Source organism: Acanthaster planci, linkage group LG04 (genome assembly GCF_054643075.1).
Source record: "Acanthaster planci isolate LZ-2023a linkage group LG04, COTS_SCS, whole genome shotgun sequence".
In the NCBI taxonomy this organism is placed as follows: Eukaryota; Metazoa; Echinodermata; class Asteroidea; order Valvatida; family Acanthasteridae; genus Acanthaster; species Acanthaster planci.
Genome location: NC_141780.1, coordinates 23,245,963 through 23,257,412, shown reverse-complemented (window position 1 = coordinate 23,257,412; position 11,450 = coordinate 23,245,963). Strand labels below are relative to the sequence as shown.

At 41.6% G+C, this 11,450-nt stretch overlaps 2 protein-coding genes across 4 annotated transcripts; both read left to right on the top strand.

Moving 5' to 3' along the window:
• Positions 1-1,028: 1,028 nt before the first annotated feature.
• LOC110984160 (uncharacterized) lies at positions 1,029-2,526 on the top strand. 2 transcript variants are annotated; one of them, XM_087136236.1, is made up of 2 exons: positions 1,029-1,344; positions 1,738-2,526. In XM_087136236.1, the coding sequence occupies exon 2, from the start codon at positions 1,756-1,758 to the stop codon at positions 2,524-2,526; it is 771 nt and encodes a 256-aa protein (XP_086992362.1). In that variant the 5' UTR covers positions 1,029-1,344; positions 1,738-1,755. The 2 variants fall into 2 exon arrangements, with proteins under 2 accessions (XP_086992362.1, XP_086992361.1); XM_087136235.1 differs by having other exon boundaries at positions 1,033-1,344; positions 1,685-2,526.
• A 1,353-nt stretch (positions 2,527-3,879) lies between these two features.
• LOC147799515 (uncharacterized) lies at positions 3,880-11,444 on the top strand. 2 transcript variants are annotated; one of them, XM_087136233.1, is made up of 2 exons: positions 3,880-3,952; positions 10,053-11,444. In XM_087136233.1, the coding sequence occupies exon 2, from the start codon at positions 10,061-10,063 to the stop codon at positions 10,844-10,846; it is 786 nt and encodes a 261-aa protein (XP_086992359.1). In that variant the 5' UTR covers positions 3,880-3,952; positions 10,053-10,060; the 3' UTR covers positions 10,847-11,444. The 2 variants fall into 2 exon arrangements, with proteins under 2 accessions (XP_086992359.1, XP_086992360.1); XM_087136234.1 differs by lacking the exon at positions 3,880-3,952 and adding an exon at positions 7,607-7,728.
• Positions 11,445-11,450: the final 6 nt, after the last annotated feature.

The window sequence follows — 11,450 nt, the reverse complement described above, 5'->3', positions numbered from 1 at the left end:
CATCAACTGCATCAACTTGTTTTGTTTGCGAGTTGAACTCAAAATAAAGTTTCATTCGATACCAGATACAATGTTCTCGTTGTTCCAACATAAATGATGCTCAAATTGTGCAGTATTGTAACTTGGACCGAGTGCACAGTCTGAAAGCACCAGCATTTTGGAAACGGTGCTACCACCTGCTCTTAAGGGGGGTAAGGATTATTATTATTAAAAATGGGGCAGTCATTTTTGAAAAGTTCAGTTAGTTCCCCCCTTCAGAGAGGTCTGGATAATGTCGGTGGCAGTTAGTTGCAGAAACATACATTTTACAACGGTTTCATATCATAATTTTTTGGTTTAGGGATTAAAGTGTAAAGACGGTCCTCACAAATTGGTTTTGGATGAAGACGGAGTATTTCAGAAATCTCAGGGAACTTTGATGCTTGGCATATTTATAGTGATAAGAAACGCCTGTTTTGAATGTTCATTCAAAACACAGACTTGACCCCAAATCGTACTACAATAAAGAGTACATGGGTGTAAATCCGGGGGTGGTATATATCCCCCAAAATTTTGAACGGGGGGGGTGAATAATCCCATCCCTTTTTCGCGGCGAGAAAAAAATAAAGGGGATTGTTAAAAACTTTTTTCCGCGGACTTCCCTGCAACCAAATATCAGTCTCGCCAAAAGGGAAAACAATAAAAAAGCATGAATAGGCCTTTGCCATTCTGAGCCAAGAGTCCTTAGGAATGTCATACATATTACTTGCATACATCTGTATCGTGGACATTGCCCCCATGTATATTGTCATAATGGGTTCGACCTCTCAGCTTTTTTCAAATTTCCATGGCCCGGCAAGTCACTCATGATTCCTCTATTCCCCCTCTTCCTCTTACCCAACTCCTCCTACACCACCGAATCAATAACTCATCAAATAATGCACCAAGAAGTTCCATCCAAGATGACCCATTTAAAATAATTGAAATAAGAACTTTAATTTTATGTTCTTTTTCCATGTAAGCAAAAAAAATTGCTTCACAGTTAACTAGCTTTCATTCTGATACAAATTTTGGTTTTCCTTAATTCAATTTGGACAGCCCAACCCAGTTTTATAAGCGATGTATCCTAGGTCAGTCGGTGACTGTCCCTGTTTATTTAAGTACTTAAAACTGATCGTGTGTGCAGTATGTAAATACCATCACAGCAACTGTGAAGTTAAACCCTAATCCACGCTATTAACATTTAAGCGACCCTAGGTCGATGTGTAGTGATGAGTTTACCATTTCACCAATATTGCTGCTATACACTGAAGCAAGGAAGATACTCAGATAGACGCTTTGTCAAGAGCTAGTTGCGTGTGTGGGGTAAGTTGACCGTTTTCCCCTTTTTTGTCTAGCTAAAAAGACAACCTGCAGTGCCAGTAACTAGTTGAAAGCCACATAATTGCAGATGTGAGGTGGGTTTAAAGCCATCTCATTATTGAAATTCAATGCTTTTCATCTACAGGTTACCATTACTTTTGTTGTCAATAATTAGAAATTTATAAAGTGATCGACCTAATTCCAACTTCATTTTCTGTTTTTAAAATTCTGCTGTCGGAAATTAAAACTTATTTGTGATATTCCCAATTATTTTTAAGTGGTTAACTCGGCCCAGTCGACACAATGGTGAATGTCTAGCGTTTTCTTTTAATATGTTACTCAGGTTTGAAAAAGCATTCGGGAATTCGCAAAGTGTGCTGTTGGTTCAATTTTCAGCTGCAGTAACATTTCATCATGAAAGTTATCCACTCGGTCGATCTGCCCGAAGTAACCCTGCCAAATAGCGCCCTCACCGGCGTTCAACTCACTGATTACAAGGATTACGATAAGTTCTCAACTTATGAGGCACGCATTCCAGCCAAGTCTACCGTTCCTCTTAGATCACCGGAGAGAGAGAATAGTGTTCACATCTATTACTGTATCAGTGGGAAAGGAACGTGTGGGGAGTCTGGAGATCAACGAGATGTCAGCCCGGACACTGTGGTGGCATTGTCTTTCGATATGACCTTCGAGTTAACAGTGTCGGCGGAGAGCGATATGCGTCTATTTGTAGTCTACTATCCAGACGCCAAGATGGGCTACCGATCGCTGGCTGTAGTAAGAGGTCTGTCTGAGATAGTTGGCACGGACAGGGATATAAACTGGTTAAGCGGTCGTAGCCGGCGATATCTCATTAAACAAGATGGCTTCCCCGTGAGTATTTATAACACATGGGTTTACCCAAAGACATCTACCCGATTACACTATGAGAACCACATCGAGAGTGCGTACTTTCTTGCGGGGAAGTTAACATACCAGTGGCAAGATACCAGCGGCGAGTGGGTTCATGCAAATGCAAAAACGGATTGCAATAATGGCACAAACTACCTAATGAATATGCATGACTGTCATGTGCTGAAGAATCACGACGAAGACGCTTACTGCATCTGTATCTTCGACCCTGTTCTTATTGGGGCAGAAGAGTACCAGCCAACAAAAGGCGTATTCTTGGGATACAAGACATGAACCGAGAAATTAAAATCAATATAGGAAAATAATAGCTTGAAATAAAAGGTTGTTCAATCATAGTGAGCCAAATTCAACGTATTTGGTTTTTGTTATAGAATTTAACTACCCATATACTCGAACCGAACATTTTTGCCTTGTTTTCCTGTAATTAGTTTGTATGCCTATGAAAGACTAATTAAGTTATAATACATGCTTTAAAATTTATGCAACCAGGACATTAACTTCGGCCAAGTTTGGTCAACGGCAATTTGTAAACCACTGGCCAATTTTTCATGACGCCCAATATATGTTCAATGCGCAGGTTACCAGTCAAAATTGACTTTGTCACTGATCGCATTTGCCCTTTTAGTTGGAGCCATTGGCCATAAACCCGTAACAAGTTGTTCATTAGTGAGCTGTCAGCAGATTCTGTCAGTTGATTAGCACAATGTTTAATGCATGATAAATAACCAAATTTAACAATATGATATTCATGCGCAAATGCAATCGTTTTGGTATCCTTGTAAACACATATAGGCCTATATGAGTGTGGAGCTTTCAGTAGCCTGTGCATCACAGACGTACAAGTAATGCAATTTTCACAGACAATTATGCAAATTTCCAATGATGATAATTTACAAAGACTGAATTTCACCTAGTTCACCTACGAATGTGTTTTACGCGCGGAAGTTTATTTGCATGCCTGATTCCCCGACGTCGCGCGCTCCGTAACCTATAAGCGAGGCTTACCTGTCTTGGTTTCACTCCGGTATTATTTTCAATCAGTGTGTGCAGTTGCATGGCCTGTTTATACCGTTGATCATACTAGATGTAACTAACAGTTGGTTTAGGAAATAATTACACATAGACTTTATAAACGGTGCTATAATCTTTGCACATAAATGCACAGGTTGCTATTCTGTTGTGGTTGACATGCTATAAATATTGGACTAATGAAATATTTGTCATTAATGTTCTGTAAGAGGTTTATTGAGGTTTACGTGACCCTGTAGATTGGTTACGAAGTTGATTGCCATTCCTTTCGATTTTGAATAATATTTTCCAATGTGGGTGAACTGGGTACTCTAGCGACTGGCGACAAGTTTATGTTTGGTACGTGCTTTTGCTCGAAAGTTTCGGCTGTGCCATTCCAATCTCAGAGCACTGGTGACTAACTTCTGGTCAATTCACCCCATTTATTGTACCGAGGACCCGCTTAGGAAATTAAACTACAAAACCTGGGTTAGAACTAGGGTGATTCGTTCTTTTTACTGACTGGTAATGGGATTAGCGTGAGCAAGGCCTTACCTAAAAGTTACACAAAGGGAGTAAAACTAGAACAACGGAACAGCCCATAGACTGACGTGCTGACCTGGCCGTTTTGCCATTAGCACCCGAAGTTTAGCGGAGCTTATGCTAGGCCGACTTGATGTCTTGAAAACTTGTAAGTTTCGGCGTTTGCTTTACTTTTCTTATTGTTTGAGGGTTGCAAATGGCTCTTGTGATATTCTTGATATTCTTTGCACCGTATTTTGTGATACAAACCCGGTCAGAAAGTTTTGTCAGGTTTGCAAACGCTGTGAACATGTACATGTACTCACGTGTACATGTATGTACATGTACACAGTACTTATACACTGTACATGTACATGTACATGTACGTACGTGACATAACATGCACTACAGGGCTCCTTGCAGAAATCGTATAGCATTATGTATTACTGTTCAAGTCTAAGTACGTGCTCTCTCTCGAGCTCTAGCTCTGTACTGTGTGCTCGCTTTATACGTGCCGCTAGTGGCAAGAAGCTTTCCTGACGGCGCAGTAGACTTGAAATCAAGTCGGTAATTGACTGGGTGTAGACCACCTTCCTCGCAATGCGTACGCGGTGCCGTTCCGCGTGCAGTTTAACAACTAGTCTAGTTCCCTGCCCAAAGATTCCCTGGCGACTCTTAATTAAATCAGGTGACAAATAATCTTAGTTCAGGCATCACCCACGGTTTTAAATTGGGGCAAGAGTTGAAAGAAACTGGCACTAATCAAATAGAGACATCGCTATGTATAAAATGGATGAGTCTGTTGTGTAGCGTGAGCTGCTATTGGCGCTTTCCATGGAAATATATGAATATGCATTAAAATTGTTGCAGCATGACGATGTCCTTCCGAATACCAGAACTAGAACAAGAATCAGGCTGATCAAGTTGTTAGGCGGGCCCGAGCACAATGTCAGTGGTATGGCCGCCAAAATTGCGTCGCGTCGTCCCGTCGCCCTAGCGCTGCAACACTACAACAGCTCCGTCGCGTCGTCCCGTCGCGTCGTGGCGTCACCTCTTTCCTCATTACTGTTATGCTGTGTTTAATACATTGTGTCGTGCCGTCCTGTCGTCGCGTCGAAGCGTCGCGTCGTGCCGTCACGTGGCGTCGCGTCGGAGCGACGGGACGACGCGACGCACATTTGGCGGCTGTAGAACACCATACCAATCATATGGTGTTCTATTCCCGCCAAATTAGCGTCGCGTCGTGCCATCGCCCCGACGGCACGACGCGACGGCACGACGCGACACTACGACGGCTCCGTCGCGTCGTGCCGTCGCGTCGTGCCGTCGATCTGTCGCATCGTGCCGTCGGCCCGTCGCGTCGCGTCTTTTCACCGTCGTGTCTTTTTCACCGTCGCGTCGTGCCCTCGCCGCCATACTGATGACGTAAAAAACAAAGTTCATATGTCTGGTAGAACAAAGAATTGTAAGTTTACCTCTAAACATGTCAAAAACAGGTCACAGACCTCATCTGTTGGATTGTTACGACGGCGATTACACCTGGCCTGTGTAATATTCTCTGCACTGTTCTTGAGCTACACATTGAAAGAAGTAAATTTTTAATAAATACTCTAAACAATTATACATGTATGACTACAAATTATAAAAAAGGTAAGCTGTAAATGGGTTGCTTGAATTTTGAAAAGATGGTGCAGCAGAGCCCTTTGAAACCCCATATTATAACACAGCTTGCTCTCAGATAATTTTCTATGTGCATTGTCTTCATGCACAGATGGATGAAGCCGTTGCTTGTTCTTGCTTTTGTTATTGTTTGTTCTTATTTTTTGTTGAGTCGTGTTTTTATTGATGTATATTATAAACACACTTTTGTGGTTTAAATAAATTTCATAGGATCTGTTACTCTATACTGATCTATTTTTCCCCACCCCCTGCACAAGTACCATTTACACAAGGCCATGTGTTCATCCTTCCATAGTGAATTGAAATGAAATGTAATTGAGGCTTCAACATGAAACTGACACTTTGACCTCAATGTTACAGATTCCATTTACCTACCTGCAAATGATGCCATGGCAGACAGAGAGAATACACTGTATCTCATCTTGTCTGTAGCCCGCGTCAAAATAATGGGAAACCAGTTCATTTCATAGTCAATAATGTTAAGTCAGAAATGGTCACAAGTACGCACTGAAAGGTGATCACAGTAGTTAATTTGAAATAAATATGGGACTACACTTTTTATTTATTTCAAAGAAATTAATATTGAACATCTCTGAAAGAGTGTTGCCTGAATAGTTTCACGTAGGTATAGTAAAATAGGCCTAATTCACTAATGTCCGGCTTTAGTGTTTAGCTTTGCATTATGTGATCTTTGCTACAGTAGAGGCCAAGCCTAGTAATGTTAATCCTAATACCCATGAAAAAGCCCCGAATAAACATAATGGAAGCTAGTTGTGTCATTACGGTAATTATTTTATAAACATGCATTTAAAAAGTTAAACATTGTGAAAAGGATATTATTGACGAGAAGAGGCAATTGAGAATCGAGCAATGTGTAAATCCCCGACATCTTGCATCGTTCAATTAACAAGCTCACTATCGACATCCGCCCTTTATTGACAATCCCAGAATGCAAAGCTGCTAGCAGCACAAACGAGACGGCACGACGCGACGGCACGACGCGACGGCCTAATCCACAATGTATAAAATCTTGCAATGGCGGGCGACGCGACGGCACGACGCGACGCCACGACGGCAAGACGCGACGCCACGAGGGCACGATACGACGGCACAACGCGCCGGCACGATGCGACATTAACAAGAAATAGCACGACGCGACGGCACGACGCGACGAAATTAGCTTAGCATGAACTCAATAAGAAAGGAGGCGACGGCACGACCCGACGGCACGACGTCGTGCCGTCGCGTCGTGGCGTCGGAGCAACGGTACGACGCGACGCCAAAATGGCGATAGAATAGAACACCATACAATCAGCACGTCACGCTGGTTGCATCGCAGGCACGTACCGGTGAACGGGCTCAGCACTGCTGGCTCATGCATGGACGACAAACGCATCCGACCAACGACTTGATTTCAAGTCTATCCTGACGGCGGTGTACGTGATGAACACACATTGAGGCGTGCGTGTCTGGGCAAGGGTCATCCAAAGTAGATTTAATTGTCTAGCTAATATCCCCAAATAAACAACTCTTAATTCGTCTGTGTTTAAACAACTGCAACTTTATTCATTGTATAATTTCTAGTATAGGAATTCCATTCTTCCGCAAAGAAAACTTGGATACATCAAACAGTCAAAAATAAAATAATTGCCCATCAATCTCTAACTACGAGTCCTGACTGGTTTCCTTGTCCCCAGATACTTGGGGACTGCACCTCGGCCCTGACCTAACGGCAGGAATAGGGGGGTGGCCCTTCACAGCAACAAACGGAGAGGCCTAGGACTCAAGTCCTTCGTTCGTGACGTAGTTTAAGTTAGTGTGCATATCCTGTCAGCGAGGTTTAGTCAGAGCATGAAGCTATTTTATAGCTCGATCAGCACAGCTTGCTGGCAGGCGTGGTGACGCGTCGCCACAATTATGAAAAACTGCCGTCAGGCTGTCTGTTCGTGTATTTCAATATTAACATGTACTTGTACTAACGATAAAGGGTCAGTTATTGGGGTGACTCATTTGAACAAAGTTCAAATGGTGACCGTTATAACAATATCTAAATAAGGCAAAGGCGACTTGGACCTTAGGTGGTTTGATCCACGCATCACCAGTTGATAAGGGTCTATGTACGTATAGAGCGGGCCCATCACAACTGGTAAGTTCCATTTGAATCACACGTTATTCAGAATACAGTATCTGCTTCATTCTTGTTAACCTGGCTAACTGGCTAAAGGGACTTTTGCCTTGCATGTAGGTCCGCGTGAAATCATGCAGGTGAGTCAATTGGTATTTTGTTTTTATTTTAAGATATAAGACAAAAGAATAAAGGATACCAAAATATCTGCCTTCAGTCTTCACAATAAATTTGAAGCATCAAATTTACGAGGCGTAATTATGGTAAAAAAATTCTAGAGTAAATGTGGGGCATTGAAAATAAATAAAATGCTGCTTGTGTATAGGGTGTAGAGTGTGTTTATTTTAAGATTCAAGGGGACACGGAAATCGGCCGGGACGCCTGTTGGATGTTACACTTTCTACCCCACTAAAAGAAATTAACACAGACTTAAGTTGGAGAATTTTCATAGAGATGCCGTCGATTAAACGTGCATATGATCGTTAGCAAGATTAATGCATTTTCAGATATGGAAAGCATCCCTTCCCTTGTCCCAACAGTTTTGCAACCTATCGACAGATTCATGGAATGATATTACAAAGACCAGCTTTGCTGCAGAATGTGTTACGTGGCAAGGGTTTTCCCAACGAAGCGGTTTATGAAATATTTCTCACAAATTTTGACAAAACAGAGCCCTCTAAATGGCTATGGAGTGGTGTCAGTATTTCAAAATTACAACGAGGTTAACCGGAAGACATGTTTTCGCGTGTTCCTCTTGGATTATGAAAATATTTCCACAAGTCATTGGTTGACCCACCGAAAACTGAAAAGAAAATGAGAGATGAAAATATGAGCTTTATTTTTATGTGTATCTTTTTGAAGTCGGGTTTTTATTGTCTTCAGCAACTTATTTTTCAAATCTGTAACCTAACAACCTTCAGGGTCCCAGTCAACTCACGACCCCTCGGCCATGACAAGCCTCATTGTTTTCTATGGAATTCCAAATCTGCCGTTGCCCGTCGCCTTTTGCCTTTTGTTGTGTCCTAACTCTCCCATTTACCAGTTCCAAACATGCCATTTTCCGTCGCCCGTCGTCCGTCGCCCTTGGTTTTTTTTGGGGGGGGTCACACTTGCGCATTGTTATTTTTAACTTTGACCCTTGACCGTTTCACATGTACTTGTTCGTTCGATCCACCATGCCCGACACTCATTTTAGCAGTAGAACTAGAAGATGTATTCGTTTTTGCAGTTGCGTCGAACTCCACTTGAAAGAAGAAATAATATCCTTTCATTTTTAAAGGCTGACATCGGTAAAGTGACGTGTATATGAAAAAATCCAATTTTTGGTTCCATAAATAAATTAACAAAATAGACTTTTGTTAGGGTAGATTGTTTTTCTTGATAATTTAGTTACTCGTGTACGGCCTGACGTTAGGCCTATAGTCTATGTAATATATCTGTCTGTCCCTGCACGATATCCCACCTAACTGAATGTAAATAATAAATTATTTACAATATTTGATTCCTTAATATTTTGAATAAGAGACGAATTGATTCAACATTATTTTGAAGGCAGGTATACCTATGATGAAATCTGCTGTATACTCCAAATTAGACATGACCTGAGTTGCAGGTTGGCTTATAGAAGTCTTTTGAACAGTAACGTTACTAGTTAGACCCATAATTAATGCTGATATGCTGGACAACCTGTTCTCGTTAGTCTATCCACCATGGCATACACACCCACAAAAACCAACACGTCATATTTTGTGAAAATTAGACCAAGTGGTAATTTCCCCCTAATACATTTAGTAAACAGTTTGTTATCCACAGCACTGACTAATATTTCTGGATTTCAAGGTGAAATTGAGAGGACAAAGTGAAATATCAGTATCGGTTGGCACATTTCTTTCTAGAATTTGATTAAAACAAGTCGGCACATTTTTAAAGTATGCAAATTAGAATTAGACTGTGGATAATTTGGTCTGAACATTTTTGTTGAAAGTGTTTTCCCCACAAAAACATTTGGTTGGTTTCTGAGAAAGGGGACATTTTCTTGTCAAGGGGCAGAGGTAAGCTAGCATTATTGGCATAAATTATGGGACTAGTATATGCTTTGCATGTGGGATTTATACTTGCCTTATTGGGAAAAGATCCTTAGAGGTGAATAGAATCATCACATTGTCATTTGTTAAACCCCGGCTTTTGCACGTCCTATGCAACGTATTTGACGGGCGACGCACGACGGCCGACACACGACGCGCGACGGGCGACGCACGACGGGCGACGGAAAATGGCATGTTTGGAACTGGTAAATGGCAGAATTGGGACACAACAAAAAGCAAAAGGCGACGCACGACGGGCAACGGCAGGTATGGAATTTCATAGTTTTAAAATTCCCGTCAGGAACAGCAGATTCAGCATAGGAATTTCTGTCGCTCAATTCAATATGAGCTACACGTCAATTTTGCTTTGCTTCCTACAGGACACATCATGAAAGTGAGTCATTCATCCAATCTACCTGAAATAACTCTACCAAATAGCGCCCTCATCGGCGTTCAACTCACCGATGACAAGGATTACGATAAGTTCAAGACATATGAGGCACGCATTCCAGCCAAGTCTACCGTTCCTCTTCGATCACCTGAGAGTGAGAATAGTGTCCACATCTATTACTGTATCAGTGGGAAAGGAACGTGTAGGGAGCCTGGAGGAGATCAACGAGATGTCAGCCCGGACACTGTGGTGGCACTGTCTTTCGATATGACCTACGAGTTGACAGTGTCGGCGGAGAGCGGTATGCGTCTATTTGTAGTCTACTATCCAGACGCCAAGATGGGCTACCGATCGCTGGCTGTAGTAAGAGGTCTGTCTGAGATAGTTGGCACGGACAGGGATACCGACTGGGGAAACGGGCACAGTCGGCGATATCTCATAAAACAAGATGGCTTCCCTTTGGGTGTTCACAATACCTGGGTTTACCCGAAGACATCTACCCGACTAGGCTATTTAAACCACATTGAGAGTGTATACTTCATTGCAGGGACAGTTACGTATCAGTGGTATGATACCAACGGTGATTGGGTTCATGAGACCTCGAAAACAGAACTTGAGAATGGTACCAACTACCTGATGAATATGCATGACTGTCACGTATTGCAGAACCATGACGAAGACGCCTACTGTATCTGTATCTTCGATCCTGTTCTGACTGGAAAGGAGAATCATAAGATTACTGAAGGCGGGTTCTCTGGGTACGAAGCTTGCATGGACTGTTAATTGTTATCAGAATACAAATATAGCCAATATATATTCTTTACAGAAATTCATACATTAATTTACAATCATATCTGATGCGAACATCATTTACTTTAGTAAATAATACAGCACCCTAATTCTTATGTAGGCCTAGATGTTATGATTTAATCTTTTCTGATGTCACTTCCTCTGTTGAGTCCATTCTTACCCTTTTGCTGATATGGTTTATTTTCAGAAATGTAAGTTTTTAATAAAAATGTATTAACTCCATTCAATTAAAAAAGTATGCATTTACACAGTTCTTCAACATTAAATAGATTGATTAACATTGGTCGTGGAAAGTGAGAGTAATTATGCACCTTGCATACCTTTTTCTAGTAAAAGAAGAGGATATAAAATTAAACCACTTTTTTGACGTCACGTCATTCAGAAAAGTGTCGATTATACTTAAGAATTTACAGTAAACTATACATTCTTTTTTCAAGAATGTGCAGTAATTCTTGCAAAAAAAGGAAAAATCAAAATTGACTTTAGACACAGAAATCGCAGTTGTGACTTTGGATAGACCTGTCATATAATGACGTCACTTTTGTTTACATGTGCGCATTCCCATGGCGGTGAGGTG